Source organism: Scyliorhinus canicula, chromosome 17 (genome assembly GCF_902713615.1).
Source record: "Scyliorhinus canicula chromosome 17, sScyCan1.1, whole genome shotgun sequence".
NCBI lineage: Eukaryota > Metazoa > Chordata > Chondrichthyes > Carcharhiniformes > Scyliorhinidae > Scyliorhinus > Scyliorhinus canicula.
Window position 1 is genome coordinate 22,996,131 of NC_052162.1, and position 21,314 is coordinate 23,017,444.

A 21,314-nucleotide genomic window follows, 5' to 3' on the forward strand; every position below is an offset into this window, starting at 1 on the left:
GCAGAAGGGGCAAGAGGTGAATAGGGTCTTTAGGGACTTCTATAGGGAATTGTATAGGTCTGAACCGCTGAAGAGGAAAGGGGGAATGAAGAACTTTCTCGACAAATTGGGGTTCCCAAAGGTACAGGAGGAGCTGGTAGAAGGGTTGGGGGCGCCGATAGAGCTGCAGGAGCTAATTAAAGGGATAGGCCAGATGCAGGCGGGGAAGGCGCCGGGGCCGGATGGGTTCCCGGTGGAGTTTTACAGGAAATTTGTGGACTTGGTGGGTCCAGTGCTGGTGCGAGCCTTTAATGAGGCGCGCGAGGGGGGGGTTCTGCCCCCAACAATGTCGCAGGCCCTGATTTCCTTGATTTTGAAGCGGGACAAGGACCCGGTCCAGTGCGGGTCCTACAGGCCCATCTCCCTCCTGAATGTTGACGCCAAGCTGTTAGCAAAGGTCCTGGCAACCAGGATAGAGGACTGTGTGCCAGGGGTAGTCCATGAAGACCAGACGGGGTTCGTGAAGGGACGTCAACTTAACACAAATGTCCGGAGATTGTTAAATGTGATTATGATGCCAGCAGTGGAAGGGGAGGCGGAGATAGTGGTAGCGCTGGACGCGGAGAAGGCATTTGACAGGGTGGAGTGGGAATACTTGTGGGAGACGTTGGAAAGGTTTGGGTTTGGGGAGGGATTTATCAAGTGGGTAAAACTGCTCTATTCAGCTCCGATGGCAAGTGTGGTAACAAACGGGAGGAGGTCAGAATATTTTGGGCTCCATCGAGGTACTAGGCAGGGATGTCCCCTATCTCCCCTACTCTTTGCATTAGCGATTGAGCCGTTGGCGATGGCACTGAGGGGTTCAGGGGGGTGGAGAGGACTGACAAGGGGAGGGGAGGAACATCGGGTCTCGCTCTATGCGGATGATTTGTTGTTGTATGTGGCAGACCCGGAGGGGGGAATGCCGGAGGTAATGGGGATACTAGCGGAGTTCGGGGACTTTTCGGGGTATAAATTAAATCTGGGGAAAAGTGAGGTCTTTGTAATACACCCGGGAGACCAAGGGGAGGGAATTGGGAGGCTCCCCTTCAAAAGAGCAGTTAAAAGCTTTAGGTATTTGGGGGTGCAGGTGGCAAAGAACTGGGGGACCCTCCACAAGTTGAACTTTTCCAGACTGGTGGAACAGATGGAGGAGGAGTTTAAGAGGTGGGACATGGTGCCGCTGTCGCTGGCAGGGAGGGTGCAGTCAGTTAAAATGACGGTCCTCCCGAGGTTCTTGTTTTTGTTCCAGTGTCTGCCCATCTTCCTCCCCAGGGCCTTTTTCAAGAAGGTAACGAGTAGTATCATGGGGTATGTGTGGGCACATGGCACCCCGAGAGTTAGAAGGGTCTTTTTGGAGCGGAGTAGGGATAGTGGAGGGCTGGCGTTACCCAACCTTTCAGGATATTACTGGGCGGCAAATACATCGATGGTACGAAAGTGGATGATGGAAGGGGAGGGGGCAGCCTGGAAGCGCATGGAGAGGGCGTCCTGCGGCAACATAAGCTTAGGGGCACTGGTAACGGCACCATGGCCGCTCCCTCCCACGAGGTATACCACGAGCCCGGTGGTGGCGGCCACCCTCAAGATCTGGGGGCAGTGGAGGCGACACAGGGTGGAAGTGGGAGGTCTGATAGGGGCACCACTAAGAGGGAACCACCGATTTGCGCCGGGAAACACAGGAGGGGGATTCCAGAGCTGGCAGAGGGCGGGTATTAGACAACTGAGGGACTTGTTTATAGAGGGGAGGTTTGCGAGCCTGGGAGAGCTGGAGGAGAAATTTGGGCTCCCCCCGGGGAACACGTTCAGGTACCTCCAAGTGAAGGCATTTGCCAGACGACAGGTAGCGGGGTTCCCCGCGCTCCCCGACAGGGGGGTGAGTGATCGGGTGCTATCAGGGGTCTGGGTCGGGGAGGGGAAGATCTCGGACATCTATAAGATTATGCAGGAGGTGGAGGAGGTACCAGTAGTGGAGCTGAAAGATAAGTGGGAGTTAGAGCTGGGGGAACAGATAGAGGACGGGACATGGGCAGACGCCCTGGAGAGGGTCAACTCGTCGTCGTCATGTGCGAGACTAAGTCTCATTCAATTTAAGGTACTGCATAGAGCCCACATGACGGGGACAAGGATGAGTCGGTTTTTCGGGGGTGAAGACAGGTGTATTAGATGTTCGGGAAGCCCTGCGAATCATGCACATATGTTTTGGGCATGTCCGGCACTGGAGGAGTTCTGGAAGGGGGTGGCAGGGACGGTGTCGAGAGTGGTGGGGTCCAGGGTCAAGCCAGGATGGGGACTTGCGATCTTCGGGGTTGGGGTGGAACCGGGGGTACAGGAGGCGAGGGAGGCTGGAATATTAGCCTTTGCGTCCTTGGTGGCTCGGAGGAGGATCTTGATTCAGTGGAGGGACGAAAGGCCTCCGAGTGTTAACACCTGGTTAAACGACATGGCAAACTTCATCCAATTGGAAAGGATCAAATTCGCCCTGAGAGGGTCAGTGCAGGGGTTTCTCAGGCGATGGCAACCCTTCCTAGACCTCTTGGATCAGAGATAGAAACTGAGGCCGTGACAGCAGCAACCCGGGAGGGGAGGGGAGGGCGGGAGGGAGGGGGGGGAGGGGGGGGGGGGAGGGGGGACAAAGACGAAGGAAGTACGGTAGCGGTGGTGGCACGGGCAAGGCCTGCCCGAGGACACTGCCAGAAATGATAAGTTGGTCTGACTGTCGGTTCGCCGGCGGGCGGGGGGGGGGGGGGGGGGGGGGGGACGCGCGAGTAGGGGGGGGGGACTTTTTTTCTTTATTTTTTGTTAAGTAGGGGGGTTTGACTTTGTTTTGTTATAATTTAAATGTAAATGTAGGGGGGGTGAAAATGTTTGTATTTTGAAAAATTTCTTCAATAAAAATTATTTAAAAAAAAAAAGGGGCAATTTAACGTGGACAATTTACCTAACCTGCACATCTTTGGATTGCGGGGGAAGACCCACGCAGACACGGGGAGAATGTGCAAACTCCACACGGGCAGTGACCCGGGGCCGGGATCGAACCCAGGTCCTCACGCCGTGAGGCAGCAATGCAAAACCACTGTGCACCGTGCTGCCCCAAAAACACTTCACATTTTAAAGTTGATTTTTAAAATTACTCTCCTGTCCCTTTTTCTTAACCTTTTAATGCAACCTATCTTTTCCTCGCTTCATTTATCTTTTTGTACTTGAATTGACTCTACGTTGGGCGCGATTCTCCGCTAATGCGGCGAGTCGTAAAGGCTGCTGTGAAACTGGCCGTGTTTCACGGCAGCCTCCGCGCCCCCTCCCAGGACCCGATTCTCCCCCCCGGGCGGAGCTAGCAGCGGGGCCCCGTGCAGCACGACATCGCGGGCTTAGCGACCATCGCAAAGTCCGCGCGCCAGGCGTCACGCCGGCTGACGCGCACGATGACGTCAGCCGCGCATGCGCGGGTTGGACGGCTCCAACCCGCGCATGCGCGGATGATGTCATCATGCAGACGCATCAAACCCGCGCATGCGCGGGCCGTCATGCCCCTCAGCCGCCCCACGGGGGGCGGCGGAAGAACAAATAGTGAGCGGGTATCGGACCCGCTGCCCGCGATCGGTGCCCACCGATCGCAGGCCCATGCCACCCTTGGCACGGCCGTGTCAATCGGTGCCATGGTTGTCCGGGACGGCACTTTGTGGCCGTTTTCACGAACGGTGAGAGCAGATGTGATCGCGTTCGTGAAAACGGCCGTAAAGGCCTCGGAACTCGGCCCAGCGGCTTGGGGAGAATCGCTGTTCGCCGTAAAAAACGGTGAGCAGCGATTTGTGTCGTGGGGCAGCCATGGGGGGGGGGGGGGGGGGGGGGGGGTGGATAGCAGGAGGGCATGAAAATTGTCGGGAAGACCCTCCCGCTATTCTCCGACCCGTCGTGGGCAGCGGAGAATCTCGCCCAATTCACCCACTTTCTCAATCATGATTTTGTTTCTTTCTTATCCTTAAGTCTCACTGCTTGTGGAGATACTCTCTTATCGCATCATTCATTAAAGATCCCGATGCCCGGTTGTCCTCTTTAACGTGTTGTCCGCTTGAATTTCGAGCAACTTACAGGGCAAAGAATTTTTCAATGGGAGGTTGCAAGAGGATTATATCATGCAGAGGATGCCAGGCTTCAGCAAGAGTTTGGCCAGTAAACAAAAACTGATTTGCTGATGTAATAGTTTCACTAATTAACTCTGACCATCTGAACTACTTGTAAAAAAAAGAAATTAAAATGTCACCAAAGGTTTCCAATTTATTCAGAGATGTGCCTGAACTGTTAAAACTTCAACATGTGCCTAAACTCAACCAAACACAGTTGAAGTAAATTATTGCCTCTCTGCTGATGTTAATGTAGCTCTGTTGTAATCATCGTAGAATTATATAAATTTACAGCATTATAGTCTATTTAGCTCATTATATCTGTGCTGACTCTTAGAAAGTGCAGTTGTGCTTGTCCCACGCACCTTGCAGCTTGGACGTAACCCTATCAGTTCCTTATTCTCAAATGTCTTTCCAACCGCCTTTTAAAATTACTTAAGAAGTAACTTCCACCACCTTTCAGGTGGAGCTTTCCAAACCCTGACGACTCTGTAGTGAAAAGATTTTCTTCATCTTCCATAGCTTTCCCGCCTCCTCTCCTACTTGTAGCTACTCCCATCAGGAGATCTGCCACCATGGTATGCCATGCATTCTTCAACTAGACTTTCCATGGCTAACTATGGAAATATACTGTATGAGGATGCTGACTCTTCACACGTGCTGACTCTTCACTCTGCTCACTTGCTTTCTTAAGCATCATAATAATGCCCCAGATGTGTCACGCATCACGCTGATTTCTCAACCATTGACCTACTAACTTGTTGGGTTCTTCTGCATCATCTGCGGATTCCAATTTTCATGTACTTGGAAGGGATGATGTATGGAAAGACCAGTCAAAGCTGATGGGTCAACTTAGTTTATCATGACTGCCAATTTGAGATCCTGGTATATTGCTGCTTGTGAGCACCATCAGCTACTTCAAATTATAAGTGAGAGTTGAAGAGTTGTGGGAAACTGGGTTCCCCTAACCACACCATTATTGATTGGCACGGAATCAATGATGATAGCCTTCACCAGCGCCACCCAAAGCCCCCAATACCCACTCTTTCAAACCTTTCATCACCTTGTAAACATCTGTCCGGTCACCTCTTACCTTTCTCTGTTCTAAGGTGAACAGTCTCAATATCTCCAACCTCTCCTTATAACTGAAGTCCCTCAGCCGCGGTAACGTCCTGGTAAACCTTCATCCTCAGTACTTCCTGAAGTGTGGTGCCCAGAAACACCCACAGTGCTTCAGCTGAGGCCGAACCAGCAGTTCATGAAGTTCTGGCATGTTCTAATGTTTCAAATCTGGGTGACTCTGTCAAAGCTTTGTCAAAACGTTAGCTCCCTTCTCTCTCTCTGCAGATGCTGTCAGACCTGCTGAGATTGCTCAGTATTTTCTATTTTTGTTTCAGATTCCAGCATTCACAGTAACTTGCTTTTATCTAGCATGGTCTACTTGCTTTTGAATTCTACTCCTCTGTTCATAAACCTCAAATAACCTAGCTGTACATTTTAACCACTTTGCTCCATAACATTCCCAGCAGTCAAGTGTGTTGATTCTGGGTCTCCACTGATGTTAATCCTGTTCATTCTAAATTCACAGAGACAAAGGTTTGCTCCTACGCTGTTAAGCCTGCGATCTTTAGGTTTGAATCCACTGAGTTCACAATCCTGAACGTTGGTGGAATATAAGTAAATCACTCCGGCTAGTATCAGTAAACGTAGTTTAAACTGTATCTTAAACCCAGCGTTGAACAAAACAAAAACAAGTTTGTAAGGCGCTATAAGAGTTTTAGCAGGGATTCTAGTGATAAAAGCGATGCAAAATCTATGGAAATCAAGAGTGGGTAAGAATGTTTCCCCTAAACTGTGACAGAGGAACTCACCACCCAATCAGCAAACAATCCATGTTCCCTTTAAGATGAGTGTGGAGCAGCCTCAAAGCAATCTTAAAGCGACCACGCTATATAACAAATAGAGCCACACATAGCAAAGAGAAACTGGACTTCACATTAGCAAGCAGGTCTGGACAATTTCTTACCTTTTGGACCAACACGACCTGGTTCACCGTGGTACCCAGGAGGACCTGGCTGACCATCATTGCCCTGTTAAACACAAAGTGTTTGAAATATAAAATATTGTAACGTGCTCTAGTTGAACGGACAGCATCCATGGTAGCTTAATCCACTTTCACATTCACAGCTTTAACTACTAAACCACTGCCCAACCTGTGGAAGCATTGTTCAAAATACAGCATGTTTATCATTGATCTAGTTTATAATGGTGACCATTAACAGTAGATCTATTAGTCTGCACATTAATGCAGAGTGCCACAGCACCACTGTGTGATGGCATGATGCCATGAGACACAAGCTACATCTTCCATTCTGCTCAACGTTCAGTTTTACAGTGTGATGCTATATTGGCATTGTAGAGCTTCGTTCACCCTCAGGTTTGTGAATCTGGAATTCCCTGCACAGTGAAGCAGCTGAGGCTACCTCGTGAAATGTTTTTAAGGCAAAGGTAGATAGATTTTTGAACAGTAAAGGAATTAAGGGTTAAGGTGAGCGGGCGGGTAAGTGGAACTGAGTCCACAAAAAGATCAGCCATGATCTTATTGAATGGCGGAGCAGGTTTGATGTACCTTCAATTCGACTCAAGACACAATTAGGATCCGAACTGTGGCTTTAATCATCTAGTTGTTAGCCCGGTGGTCGACTACAGAGAAAGGCCGACCGCTTAGAACTCTGGGTACTTATACCCTGCCTCGAAGGCGGGGCCTGCTTGCCTCTCGACCAATTGGAGAGCAGTCACATGACTAGTCCCAACCAATCGGACGAGAGGCACATAACCAGCCAGAGCCAATGGGAGCCAGTGCTCTGCACCAATGGCAGTGCTCATATCCATACCACCACAAGGTTCGAGCGGTGAAATGGCCTACTTCTGCTCCTAGTTCTTATGTTCATCCTGTAATCTTAATGAGTGATTGGATGGAGGTTGGAACCCCCACTTTAGTGAACTCCCAGTCGCAAATATTTGTGCTCAACTCAGCGCCATCCCCACCATTCTGCTGAGTGATGATCCACAGAGCAGTGTATACTCCTCTGACCGTTTAATAGGTACTGAGTGATGAGGAGTAGCTTTGGTTCCCCATGATCTGCTCAATGTTCAAAATTAAAGAGTTGGTGGGATGTGTTCCGATCCCCAGTTCTCTGAGCTCCCAATCTCAGCCGCCTCAGAACAGAAGATATTCCCGTTAGAGAAAGAAAATCAGACAGCGATGGGGCGGCAAGGTCATTCTCTCGCAGACCTCACAACCAACACAAGAGCTACATCCATGGAGTGCTAAAGGTGGCTTAAACGCTGTTATCGCAACCTCAGATAATGTACGACTGGGTCAAATCAGAAAGGACAAAATGGAGTGAAAGGTTGGAGCATAATGTCAAAAACAAACTGATGGCAGTGATAAATTATTGAGTACAAAGCACGCAAAGACTGGCAGGAGAAGGCGGTGAGGCAAGAGTTGGCCCCGACCGTAGAGCTACTGGCAAAGAGGAAGAATCTACAAATGGACTTTGACCAGCTGTCCATGGAGAAAGCAGTGCACCCACTGCGCCAGACATGGGGGCCCTTCTACGCACTCGGAGACAACCAGCCGTCTGCTGGCTCACTAGCTGAGAAAATAGGCAGCCATGAGGGAAATAGCTCAAGTTAGGGACAGCCAAGCTGGAAAGGGACAAGGAGGCCTTTGCGACCTTCTACCGGGGGCTGTCCACCTCTGAGCCCCCTGAGGAGGACTCGGGATGAAACAGTTCCTCTACAGACTGGACATGCCGGTGGTGGGGGAACAGAAGAGAGGAGGCCTGGAAGCACCATTATAACTGGGAGAAGTCATGGAGAGCATCAACTTCCTGCAGACAAGGAAGGCACCGGATGCAGATGGATTCCCAGGAAATCAACAAAGGAATTCACGCCAGCATTGACCCCGTGCCTGTGAGAGATGTTCTCAGACTCACTAGTAAGGGGCGCCCTGCCACGGACATAAGCCTCAATATCACTGATACCCGGGTGGTGGTGGAATAGTGGTATTGTCACTGGTCTAGTAATCCAGAGACCCAGGGCACTGTTCTGGGGTCCCGGGTTCGAATCCTACCATGACAGATAGTGAAATTTGAATTCAATAAAAATCAGGAATTAAAAGTCTAATGATGACCATGAAACCATTGTCGATTGTTGTAAAAACCCATCTGGTTCACTGATGGCCTTTAGGGAAGGAAATCTGCCGTCCTTACCCGGTGTGGCCTACATATGACTCCAGATCCACACAGTGATGTGGGTTGACTCTTAACTCTCCCCCACTGAAATGTCCTAACATGCACCTCAGTTGAAGGGCAATTAGGGATGGGCAGCAAATGCTGGCTCAGCCAGCGACGCCCACATCCCAAGAACGAATTAAAAAGCCCCAAAAAGGACAAAAACACGACTGACTATGGGTCCTATAGGCCCATCTCACTGGTCAACGCAGACACAAAGATCTTGGCAAAACCTCTGGCAAAGCGGCTGGAGAGCTGTGTACCAGAGGTAGCTGTGGAGGACCAGATGATAATTGTCCTGATTTTGCACTCCTGACTCGGGAGTGAAAATTCAGTCTGAGGCGTTTGTCTATTGGTGTTGATTCGTCTATTTGGTATTCTTGCGCCCAAAAGAACCAGAACAATTTGAAGAAGCCTCCTCAAAGATCTGCAAATGGGAACAATGAATGGACACTTGTAATGACATCTATCGGGGTGGGTGGGGCTGATGGGTTTGTCCTACTCTATGAGCAGGACAAGCTTCTGGTATGGTGTTTAATCCTGTGCAATAGACCACAGAAACTCCCTTCGTGCTAATTTGTGCCTGAATTCACCTATCTTTTGCACTGCTTTGGCTGAATTCAGTCAAATTACATCAAGAAACACAGTGCAACCTAGCATGATAATTATTATCTCCACTTGACTTATGCCCTGTTCCTTGTTTCTTAAACCTCCAAAGCACTAATTACAGTAGTAATCTGTGTCACAAGTAAATTCCCTCCCCCAGTGGGAGAGTGTTCACTGAAACCCAGATTTGATTCCTGGTCTGTGCAAAATGAAAAACATCAGCCAAGGTTCCTGTGTCTGGTCAGCTACCTGTTACTGCAAAGTGATGATTTATGGATGACAATATGGAATAGATTATGCTCTGAAATCTTCCGCTGCCCCTTGGCGTTTTACTGTCGTGCTCACACATGGGAACAGCCAATGATTTACCAGAAGGTTTTAGCTGAGGCATGGTTGGCGCCTATGAGTCAGAAGGTTGGGAGTTCAAGTCCCAGTTAAGGGACCTGAATGCACAGATCTAGGCTGACCATCCAATACAGCGAGATTGCTGAACTGTCAGGGGTGTTGTCTTTTGATCGAGACATCAAACTGAATCGCTGTCTTTCCCAGGTGCATGTATAAGATCCAATGGCACTGTGTTGAAAAGAAGGGGAGTCATCCCCCATTGTCCGCACTAAAATAACAGTACGGACAGATCGTCCGCTCATTACCACACTTATGTCTCTGGGATATGCTTTGCGCAAATCGGCTACCGTGTTATTCCACTGCATCAGCGACTACAATGCAAAGTGTTTCACTGGATGCAAAGTGCTTTTGGGCGTCTTGAGGTTGTGAAAGGTGGTATGTAAATACAAACTGTTCCTTTCTTTTTCATTACTTGTCGAACTCCATCCCCATTACAATAAGGGGACAGAAAATTGGAAATAAATCTTTGCACAAAAAAAATGATTTACACTTAACAGGTTCCCTACCTTTTCTCCCATCAGTCCAGGGAAGCCAATAATGCCAGGGAACCCTTTCAGTCCTGAGGGTCCTGGTGATCCGGGATATCCTGGAAGCCCTGGATCACCCGGTCTACCTTTGTCACGTCCAGGATGGGTTCTTAATCCTGGGAGGCCAGGACGACCAGGAGGCCCTGGGAAGCCTTTGCCTCCTATTCAAAAACAAATAAAGAGTTCACTTTATCACTTCAAATTAACTCCATGGGGTGGCATTTCCGCTTGAGCACAACTGTAAAGCAGGTACAAATTGCACCTAGACTTTCGCTTATTTCAAAAGCCTTTTTTCTCCAAATTTCATGTCAACAAATGTAAAATATGCCATGAAGCAGCACAACCGGGCAACGTTTAAAAAACTCCCCCCTTTTTTGTTAAACTCCCCCATTTTTTGTGAAAGAAATTGCTTTCAAATATATTCCATAATTTGGTGCCATTTGGTTAATACTTTCCAAACTGGGTTTGTCCCAAAAATCTATGGACAATGCTAACACAGCATTTGTGCGTAACTCAACTTTAAATGGCTAGATTGACCATGCTCTGTCTAGTGGTTGAGATTGCTCAGTGCCAGGTAGTAGCTGAGGTCCCACCACAGCCTGTGCCAAGCAATATCTGCCACTAGATGGAGTCTAAGGCTTCAGAGTAGGAGCCAGCAGTCACGTGACCCCGGTGGTGGCAACTGGCATTGAAGACTGAAGGTCAGAACAGAGGGCATGACAAGAACCATGGGGCAGAGGGAACGAGGGCAAAGACAGGAGCAGGGGACAAAGCCAAGGGGCAGGTGTGAGCTAGGGCAGGAGTTGGGGTGGGAACGAGGCCAGAGGGAGATGAGCAGCTTAAATCCCCAGCAGTGGCAACGGACACCAGGGACATTAAAAGTAAGAATGGAGGGCAGGAACAGGTGCTGGGGGAAGAGAGACATTAGGACAGAGAATGGGAGCAGTAGAACATGGGGCGGGGGGGTGGGAAGGTGAAGTGAACTGATGGCCAAAGAACAGGAAGCCTATAGCAAACAAGTTGAAGTGAAACTCTCAACATTAAATGGATATATTGACACGACTTAATTACAATGTCAAAGCAAAACAGCATTGAGCGACTCAATGTTAAGCGGGGCTTACTGTAGCACGGGAGAGCTGAAGACTAAAGGAGGAGGCTCTTTTGAAAAGACTGATGTCTAGATAGGTCATCTTTCAAATGTAATGCTTTGTATTCACTTGGCCTCAACCAAGGAGGTCACGAGAAGGGACGCCGATGTTTGGGTAGCCCGGGGTCTTCATAAACTTTGCCCAGGCCTGTGCCCTGGAGGACTCTCTCTCCAGTTTTGCCGCAGAATATTAATACAACGTGGCAGATAGCATCATGAATGAGAAGGTCAACTCGATTGGCATTGAGAATGAGTGCGACAGTGATGGGGGGGACCATCATGTCCCATTGGCCAGCCAGCAGCATCCTCACGTCAGGCATCCCTGACCAGTGAGGTAGTCACTGGGGTGAGATCAGACCATAATCCCAGTACTACCAGCATCAAAAAGTACAGCATCAGCATTGGAACATGGGATGTGGGAACTCTGTTACAACCTGGAAAACTGATAAACATCAAGCACCAAAATCAGGCGTTTGGAAGTTTAAATTATTGGTTTGAGTGAAATGCGCTGGAAAGATGGAGGTAATTCCATAACAGATGGCTTCACACTCGTCTACGAGGGGGATCAAAAACAGGCGACTGGTGTAGGAATCCTCCTGAGACAAAATGTGTGCGAGGTTACTGGGCTATCTCGGATAGAATGGGCCTAGTGCAGAACTTGAGTCAGCCATAAATGTCTGGTTCCTTCAGGAGAATCGCACTTTCGACCTCTGCAATTATATTTTACACTGCCTTTACTTTTTTTAATGGTAGATTAATTGCCAGTAACCGATCCTCCTTTTCTGTAAATTGTTCCCTTTATTGCTTCTTCCCTCTCTGTTGTCTCTTCTGATACAAAGCTGGAAACCATGTATGTAGTACCTCAATAACGACACGAGAGTGTAGAATGGTAAATGAAGCAGAGAACTAGTCAGTGATCGAGACGTGTGCTTACTGAGTGCACCTACAGGGTGTCACCTTATTTACGGCTCCCTGGTGGGCGGAGGCGGAGTCCCCCAGGGTTCCAAACACGGTATTAAAGGGACATCACCTACATGGTGTTAAGGGTACAGTACCATTCATCACATTCACCCCCTGTTTAAAAAAAAAGGCAAGGTTCGTCGGGGGTGAAGTGGAATCATATGTCTAGTCTTTTCGGCGGCCGGATTGTCCTCATTGACATTCTCAGCTCGGGCGGTGGTGCGGCGGACATGGACGTCTTTGGTGAGAGTACATCCGGGAGCAAGGTGGTCGGAGCTTTGGTCCGTGTCGGGTAGGGGGTTGGGGGGGGAATAGCTTGGCGAATAGCTGGGGCTAGGGGTAGCGGTGCCGGCACCAGCGTGGAGTGTGTGGGGGGGGGGGGGGGGGCATCAGTGAGGGAACCAGCGGGTGCCAGGTCCCGCGCGAGGTGGGGGGGGGCGTCAGTAGTGGGGGAACCAGTGGGTGCCAGATCCCGGAGGGAAACCGTGTCTTGCCTGCCGTTGGGGTGCTCGACATAGGCGTATCAGGGGTTCGCATGTAGCAGTCGGACCCTCTCGACCAGGTGGTCTGTTTTTTGGCTCCTCACGTGCCTCCGGAGAAGAACAGGTCCTGGAGTCGTCAGCCAAGGTGGAAGCGCGACCCCCGAGGTGGACTTCCTGAGGAAGACAGACAAGCGGTTGTGAGGGGTCTCATTTGTGGCCGTGCAGAGGAGCGACCTAATGGAGTGGAGGGCATTGGGTAGGACCTCCTGCCAGCGGCTGGTTCGGAGATGTCTTGACCGTATGGCTCGAAGGACAGCCTTCCAAACTGTCGCGTTCTCCCTCTCCACCTGCCCGTTTCCCCGTGGGTTATAGCTGGTCGTTCTGCTCGAGGTGATGCCCTTGCTGAGCAGGTACTGGCGTAGCTCATCACTCATGAACGATGTACCCCGGTCGCTATGGATATAAGCGGGGTGAAGATGCTGTGCAGTGCCTTTATCATGGTGGCTGAGGTCATGTCGGGGCAGGGAACGGCGAATGGGAAGCAGGAGAACTCGTCAATTAGGAAGTAGATATTGCGGTTGGTGGACGGGTTGGGGACTTTGAAGTCCACGCTTAGTCGCTCATAGGGCCCCGAGGCCTTTACAAGGGGCCTCACGGTAGCATGGTGGTTAGCATCAATGCTTCACAGCTCCAGGGTCTCAGGTTCGATTCCCGGCTGGGTCACTGTCTGTGTGGAGTCTGCACGTCCTCCCTGTGTGTGCGTGGGTTTCCTCCGGGTGCTCCGGTTTCCTCCCACAGTCCAAAGATGTGCGGGTTAGGTGGATTGGCCATTCTAAATTGCCCGTAGTGTAAGGTTAATGGAGGGGATTGTTGGGATACGGGTTACGTGGGTTTAAGTAGGGTGATCATTGCTCGGCACAACATCGAGGGCCGAAGGGCCTGTTCTGTGCTGTACTGTTCTATTCTATTCTAAGGCTAGCCTTGTCCGGCCGGTAGAAGTGCGGTTTGCACTCCGCGCAGATTTGGCAAGCCCTGGTCATGGCCTTGACCTCCTGGGTGGAGTAAGGTAGGTTGCAGGACTTGATAAAGTGGGCGAGCCGGGTAACCCCCGGGTGACAGAGGTCATCGGGGATAGCCCGCAGGCGATCCTCCTGCGCGTTGGCGCACGTGCTGCGGGACAGGGCATCTGGGGACTCGTTGAGCTCCCCAGGGCGATACTTGATATCGTACGTGTAGGTGGAGAGTTCGATCCTCCACCTCAAGATTTTATCATTTTAAATTTTGTCCTGTTGTGCGTTATCAAATATGAAGGCTACGGACCGATGGTCGGTGACGAGGGTGAACCTCCTACTGGCTAGGTAGCGCTTCCAGTGCCACACAGCCTCCACAATGGCTTGTGCCCCCTTTTCGACTGCAGAGTGCCGAATCTCGGAGGCGGTGAGTGTCCGGGAGAAGAATGCTACTGGCCTGCCTGCCTGGTTGAGGGTAGCAGCCAGGGCGATGTCTGACGCATCGCTCTCGACCTGGAAAGGAATGGTTTCGTACACCGCGTGCATAGCGGCCTTGATGATGTCGGCCTTGATGTGACTGAAGGCCGACCGGGCCTCAGCCATCAGGGGAAATGTCGTGGTCTTTATGAGTGGGTGGGCTTTGTCCGCATATCTGGGGACACACTGGGAGTAATAGGAGAAAAGCCCCAAGCATCGTTTGACGGCCTTGAGGCTACAGGGAAGGGGAAGTTCCTTAAGGGGGCGCATGCGGTCGGGGTCGGGACCTCGGACCCCGTTTTCCACAACGTAGCCGAGGATGGCTAGTCGGGTTGTGTGGAAAACGCATTTTTCCTCGTTGTAGTTCAGGTTGACGGCCCGGGCGGTCTGTAGGAACTTTTCAAGGTTCGCGTCGTGGTCCTTGATGTACCATCAATTGGACGCGAGGCACGATGAAGGTCCAAACTTAGGCTTTAATCCGCTAGTTGTTAGCCCGGTGGTCGACTACAGAGAAAGGCCGACCGCCGGGAACTCTGGGTACTTATACCCCGCCTCGGAGGCTCCCATTCATACCACCACAGTCCTGCTGATCATGGCCGCAGATGGTGGCATTTCCCAAGTATGGGTAAGTAGCCCGCAGGCCGTACTGGTCCACCATTTGGTCCATCGGCCTCTGGAAGACGGAGACCCCATTTGTGATGCCGAAGGGGACCCTGAGGAAGTGGAAGAGCCGGTCGGCTGCTTCAAAAGCAGTATAGGGGCGGTCTTTCGGTCAGATAGGGAGCTGGTGGTAGGCGGATTTGAGGTTGGCAGTGGAGAATACGCAATATTGAGCAATCTGATTGACCGTCTCTGCTATGCGGGGAAGGGAGTACGCATCGAGCTACGTGAAGCGGTTTATGGTCTGACTGTAGTCCACGACCATCCATTTTTTTTCCCCGGACCGTACTACCACCACTTTTACTCTCCAGGTGCTGTTGCTAGCCTTGATGACCTCTTCTGCCAGTAAACGCTGGACCTCTGACTTGATTAAAGTCATATCTTGGACACTGTACCGCCGGCTCCTGGTGGCGACGGGCTTACAGTTGGGGGTGAGGTTTGCGAATAGTGATGGGGGTGCATCTTTCAGTGTTGCAAGATTGCATACCGTGAGGGGGGGGGGGGGGGGGGGGGGGGGGGGCAAGGGTCCGCCGAACTTCAGGGTCAGGCTTCGGTGGCTGCATTGGAAATCCAGACCGAGCAGCGGGGGGGCGCAGAGGTGAGGGAGGATATAGAGCTCAAAGCGAGCGTATTCGACGCCCTGGATCGCGAGATCCTCAATACAATACCCCTTGATTTGGACCGAGTGGGACCCGGAGTAGAGGGCTATGGTTTGGGAGGCAGGATAGGTGCGCAAGGAGCATCTGGGTGGATAAAGCTCTCCGTGCTCCCGGAGTCAAAGAGGCAGGAAGTGTCGCGCCCGTTGATCTGGACCTGCATCATGGAATTCTGCAGGTGCTTTGGCCGTGATTGGTCGAGGGTGATCGCTCCCAGTTGCGGGTAGTCACTCCTCAGCCGAGTTGGATACACAAAATGGCCACCGTAGGTCACACGTGTCGGGTCTAGAAGATGGCCGCTACCAAATGGCCACCCCCATGACTCGCATGAGGCCGATGAGGCGTCAGAAAGGGGCGTGTCTGGCCAGTGCGCAGCCGCGTTGCGGGACCTGAGAGCTTGATTTTCGGGGCTGGTGAGCTTTTTGTTTCTGGGACTTGGGCCTGGCCAGGGAGACCCTCGCGAAATGCCCCTTCCTCCCGCAGTCGCTGCAGGTGGCGGAGTGGGCTGAGGAGCGTGGACGTGGGTGCTGGCCCTGCCCACAGAAATGGCACGCTGTGCCCCGGTCTGGCGGGATGCCGTGCGGCGCAGGCCCGTAGCGTGGGCGAGTCTGGGGAAGTTGAGCTTTTCAGGCTTGAGGCCGGCGTCCATCCTAACGTAATCTGCTTATTAAATTGTAGTACCCTCAATAACGACACAAGAGTGTAGAATGGTAACTGAAAGCAGAGAACTAGGCCAGGATTCTCCCCTACCCGGCGGAGCGGGGGGTCCCGGCGTCTCCGCACCTTTGGGGGCTAGGCCCGCGCCGGATTGGTTGGCGCCATGCCCGACTTGCGCCAAAACCGGCGCCAACGGCCTTTGACGCCCGCCCCCCGGTGCTGGGGCTGGCCGAAAGGCCTTCGCTGGCCCGCGTAAGGCCGTGCATGCGCTGGAGAATCAGCGCCTGCTGAAGTCGTCGCCGGCGCATGCGCGCTGGGGGATTCTCTTCCGCCTCCGCCATGGTGGAGGCCGTGGCGGCGGCGGAAGAAAAAGAGTGCCCCCAAGGCACTGGCCCGCCCGCCGATTGGTGGGCCCCGATCGCGGGCCTGGCCACCGTGGGGGCACCCCCCTGGGTCCGATCGCCCCGCGCCCCCCCCCCCCAGGACCCCGGGAGCCTGCTACCGCCGCCAATCCCGCCGCCGCCAGAGGTGGTTCAAACCACGGCGACGGGAGAAGCCTCTCAGCGGCAGGACTTCGGCCCATCGCGGGCCGGAGAATTGCCGCAGGGTGTGATTCCTGCCCCCGCCAATTCCCGGGTGGCGGAGAATTCCGGCCATGGCGGGGGCAGGATTTTTGCCAGCCCCGGGCGATTCGGAGAATTTCGGAGAATTCCGCCCCTAGTCAGTGACCAAGACGTGTGCTTACTAAGTGCCACCTACAGGCGTCACCTTATATACGGCTCGCTGGTGGGCGGAGCCGGAGTCCCCCATGGTTCCAAACCTGGTCTTAAAGGGGCATCACCTACATGGTGTTAAGGGTACAGTAACCATTCATCACAATGTAAAATGGAAAAGACGCAGAGAGGATAAAGGCTAAAGGTCAAAGGTGTTAGATCCTCTTCATTATGTTAATGGTGCACCTAACCACCTGTTGGCGGACCTCTCCACTAACTGTGTTCCCCGTGAATAGACCTTTGCTGCTCATGATTCTGAAGCAGCCCCTGCAGTTACAAACCACAGTTCAATCTTTTAATAAAATATACATTTTAAAACCTTTCTTGGGAGCCAGAGGGAGCAGGACCCTAACTCCACGATCTCAGTGACCATCACTCCCCCCCCCCCCCCCCCCCCCACCCTCACACTCCAGTTGCCTGATCCTTCCCCTCCCTAATTGATTACTGCTCCCTGTAGAAGTACCACAGGCTCTGGCGGTTCATCCCGCGAAGGTGTGAAAGAAGGCCAGCGATTCAATTTTGGGACTCCATTGGACCTCTCTGAATGGGGGTGCACTGGCACCCCTTCGTCAAAATGCCTCCTTTGATCCGAATCGGACAAAATGGTGCAATTTTAAAACAAAGGGAAAATTACCTCTCTGCCCAGGAAACCCTGGACCCCAGGTCTGCCAGGTATTCCTCTAATTCCAGGTCTGTCAACAATATTGGGCGGAGGCCCAGGAAATCCAGGAGCCCCTGTATCACCTGAAAGAAAACAAAGAAAGCAGCTATGAACAGAAATAAAATGGTAAGCAGCCAATGACAGATCTTAACAGGGATTAAACCGACACCCCAAAATGACTCACATAAATCATGGAATCCCTACAGTGCAGAAAGAGGCCATTCGGCCCATCGAGTCTGCACCGACCCCCTGAAAGAGCACCCTACCGAGGTCCACTCCCCCGGCCTATCCTCGTAACCCCACCTAACCTGCACATCTGTCCAGAAGATGGCGCCAGAGCGAAGCAACTCGCTGCGAGCTCTCCCCAAAAGATCCACTTTTTACATAACTTATACTCGTTCTAATCTTTTACATTGTATACCTTGTGTTGCCCTATTATGTATCTTCTTTTATTCCCTTTTCTTCCCATGTACTTAATGATCTGTTGAGCTGCTCGCAGAAAAATACTTTTCACTGTACCTCGGTACACGTGACAATAAACAAACCCACCCGGAGGGAACCCACGCTGACACGGGGAGGACGTGCAAACTCCGCACAGACAGTCACCCGAGGCCGCAATCGAACCCGGGTCCCTGGCGCTGTGAGGCAGCAGTGCTAACCACCGTGCCGCCCTCTGCTCAGGTACCCGTACGGAATCGGGATGCAACTGACTCTGGAATTCACTCATTGGAAAGTAAATAAAACTGGGAAGGCTCCTGGGCCCGAGCACCAGTCGATGAGTGAAGGATTCACATCTGCGACGAAACTAAATGCATTAATAAGCCAGGTTTGTGACTTGGGTGGGAATGTAGGCTGGGATAAACATGTCAGCAGGGCGACATCTTTGTGAATTATAATCTCCTGAGTCCCACACGCCCGCTGCCAGACCCTCGCCCACTAATAGGGGTGGAAGTAGCGCGATGTCAGACCACAGGAGGCTGCCACTGAAGAGCCTCATAATTGGGGGTGGAGGAGGGGAAGCCTGAAGCAGAACGCCTAAACTTTCCTCGTGACATCTTCAGTCTGATCTGTCTATTTAAATAAGGTCTTTGCAAGAGGGCCCACCCACCCGCTCAGAAGAGCAGCTTAAATGGCAGGAAAAGAGCCAGAGCTCGCTAAGTCTCTGGAACACAAGCTGTGGTGTAAATGTTCCATTGTGCAGGCCCGATTACCTCATTTTATTTGTTTATCTACCTTAATTTGAAGAAAAGTTCCATTTGTCATTCAGGGCAGTAAATGCAAAAAAGGCTCAAGTACGTAGGTACCTGAAACAGTTCAGCTGACAGAAACGCCATCTACTTGGGGGTGGGGGGGCAGGGGTGGGGGGGGGTGGGGGGTGGGGGCGGGCGACGAAGGACCGAGAAACCAGCTTTGGATTTTCATCTCACCCTTTTCTCCTTTCCTCCCAAAGGAACCAGGAAACAAGCCCGGCCTTCCTGGGCTGCCCGGTTCTCCCGGACGTCCATCAAATCCTGGACGGCCGTCTGGACCGGGCGATCCTGGAAATCCAACCACGCCAGGAGAACCCCTCTCACCTGTGGTAAATCAAGACACAGAAGGATAAGCAATATAGACTTCAATCTGTGGGCAAACGTATAGCGATTAAATCGAAAAGGTAGTAACTGTTAAAGCAGTAACAATATGGTTAGGAAGTACTGATAGGAGATATAGTCCAGGATTCACCATTCCTCGCCGCTAAGATTGGGAATCCCAATCGGGCGGAGAATCCCAAGTCAACCACGAAAATAGTATTGGGGCCGGGCGGCACATCCCCAGTCTCTGCTCCCGCCGGCAGGCCATTGTGGGATTCCCACGTTGAGAGGAACATGCAAACAACTCCTTTACATTATTTTGAATGAGATTAATGGGCTGGAAGCCCGGATCCCCCCCCCCCCCCACCCCACTCCCCCATTATGCACAGGCACCCACAGCAGGAACTCCACCTGGCGGACCTTGGTGCAAATATTGCCATGTGCAGTCCTGCTACGCTGGGCCTCAAGGGGGGGTCAGAAGATTAGGTCATTGCTCGTGTATCCCTCTGCTGCTGTCAGGCAGACCTGGGGTTTGAACCATATCTTAAACGAAGGTCTTGCCTCACAAGAAAGCACAACAGCTTTCTAACTCTAAGGAGACTAAGGAAATTTGGCATGTCCACATTGTCTCTTCGCCGCTTTTACAGGTGCATCATATAAAGCATCCTATCCGGCTGCATCACTGCCTGGTATGGCAACTGCTCGGTCCAATACCGTAAGAAACTACAGAGAGTTGTGAACACAGCCCAGTCCATCACGCGAACACACCTCCCATTCATTGATTCTGTCTACACCTCCCGCTGCCTGGGGAAAGCGGGCAGCATAATCAAAGACCCCTCCCACCCAGCTTATTCCCTCTTCCAACTTCTTCCATTGGGCAGGAGATACAAAAGTCTGAGAACACGCACGAACAGATTCAAAACCAGCTTCTTCCCCGCTGTTACCAGACACCTAAATGACCCTCTTATGGACTGATCTGATCTCTTCACACATCTTCTCTACTGAGTAGTACTACACTCCTGTATGCTTCACCTGATGCCTGTGTCTATGTATTCACATTGTGTACTTATGTTTGCCCTGATTGTTTTCTCATGTATGGAATGATCTGTCGGGACTGTACACAGAACAATACTTTTCACTGTCCCTCACGGTACACGTGACAATAAACAATCCAAAGAAAATCCCAAAATTTGAATGAATTCTTTGAGGAAGTGACAAGAAGGGTTGATGAAGTTCGTGCAATGGATGTGGTGTACATGGATTTTAGCAAGGCAATTTGGCTCAGTAACAGGAAACAAAGGGTAATGGTCGAGGGCTGCCCTTGCAATTGGAAAGTTGTTTCAAGTGGTGTTCCACAGGGCTCGGTGTTGGGACCCTTACTGTTTGTGTTGTATATTAACGATTTGGACGTGAATGTGGGGAGCACGATTGGAAAATTTGCAGACGACACAAAGCGTGGTGGATAGTGTAGCACGGTAGCACAGTGGTTTGCACTGTTGCTTCACAGCGCCAGGGACCCGGGTTCGATACCCGGTTGGGTCACTGTCTGTGTGGAGTCTGCACGTTCTCCTCGTGGCTGCGTGGGTTTCCTCCAGGTGCTCCGGTTTCCTCCAACATGTCCCGAAAGACATCCTTTTTCGGTGAATTGGACATTCTGAATTCACCCTCAGTGTACCCGAACAGGCGCCGGAAAGTGACGACTAGTGGCTTTTCACAGTAACCTCATTGCAGTGTTAATGTAAGCCTACTTGTGACACTAATAACAATTATTATTATTATTATTAGGATAGCTATAATCTTCAAAACAACGTAGATGCATTGATGGAGTGGATGATAAGTGGCAGATGGAATTTAACACAGACAAGTGTGAGGTTATGCATTTAAGGAGGTCAAACAGTTATAGGGAGTACACGATAAATGGGCACAGCAAGAAGTCTTACAACACCAGGTTAAAGTCCAACAGGTTTGTTTGGAATCACTAGATTGGGAGTGCAGCTCCTTAGTCAGGTGACTCATCTGATGAAGGAGCTGCGCTCCGAAAGCTAGTGATTCGAAACAAACCTGTTGGACTTTAACCTGGTGTTGTAAGACTTCTTACTGTGCCCACCCCAGTCCAATGCCGGCATCTCCACAACACAATAAATGGGAATATACTAAGAGGGGTGATGAAATGAGAGATCTTGGCGTTCAAGTACATAGTTCCCTACAGGCAGCAGGCCAAGTAGACAAGGTTGTTAAGAAAGCATACGGAATGCTTTTCATCATTGGCAGAGGTATAGAAT

At 51.3% G+C, this 21,314-nt stretch overlaps 1 protein-coding gene across 1 annotated transcript in view; it reads right to left on the minus strand.

Annotated features, from left to right (window-relative positions):
- Positions 1-21,314, minus strand: part of LOC119951333 (collagen alpha-6(IV) chain-like) — a 424,187-nt gene that overhangs the window by 42,930 nt on the left and 359,943 nt on the right. Inside the window, 5 exon segments of the mRNA XM_038774449.1 lie at positions 6,169-6,232; positions 9,958-10,095; positions 10,098-10,139; positions 17,435-17,544; positions 18,889-19,035. Coding sequence (XP_038630377.1) covers positions 6,169-6,232; positions 9,958-10,095; positions 10,098-10,139; positions 17,435-17,544; positions 18,889-19,035 — 501 coding nt within the window.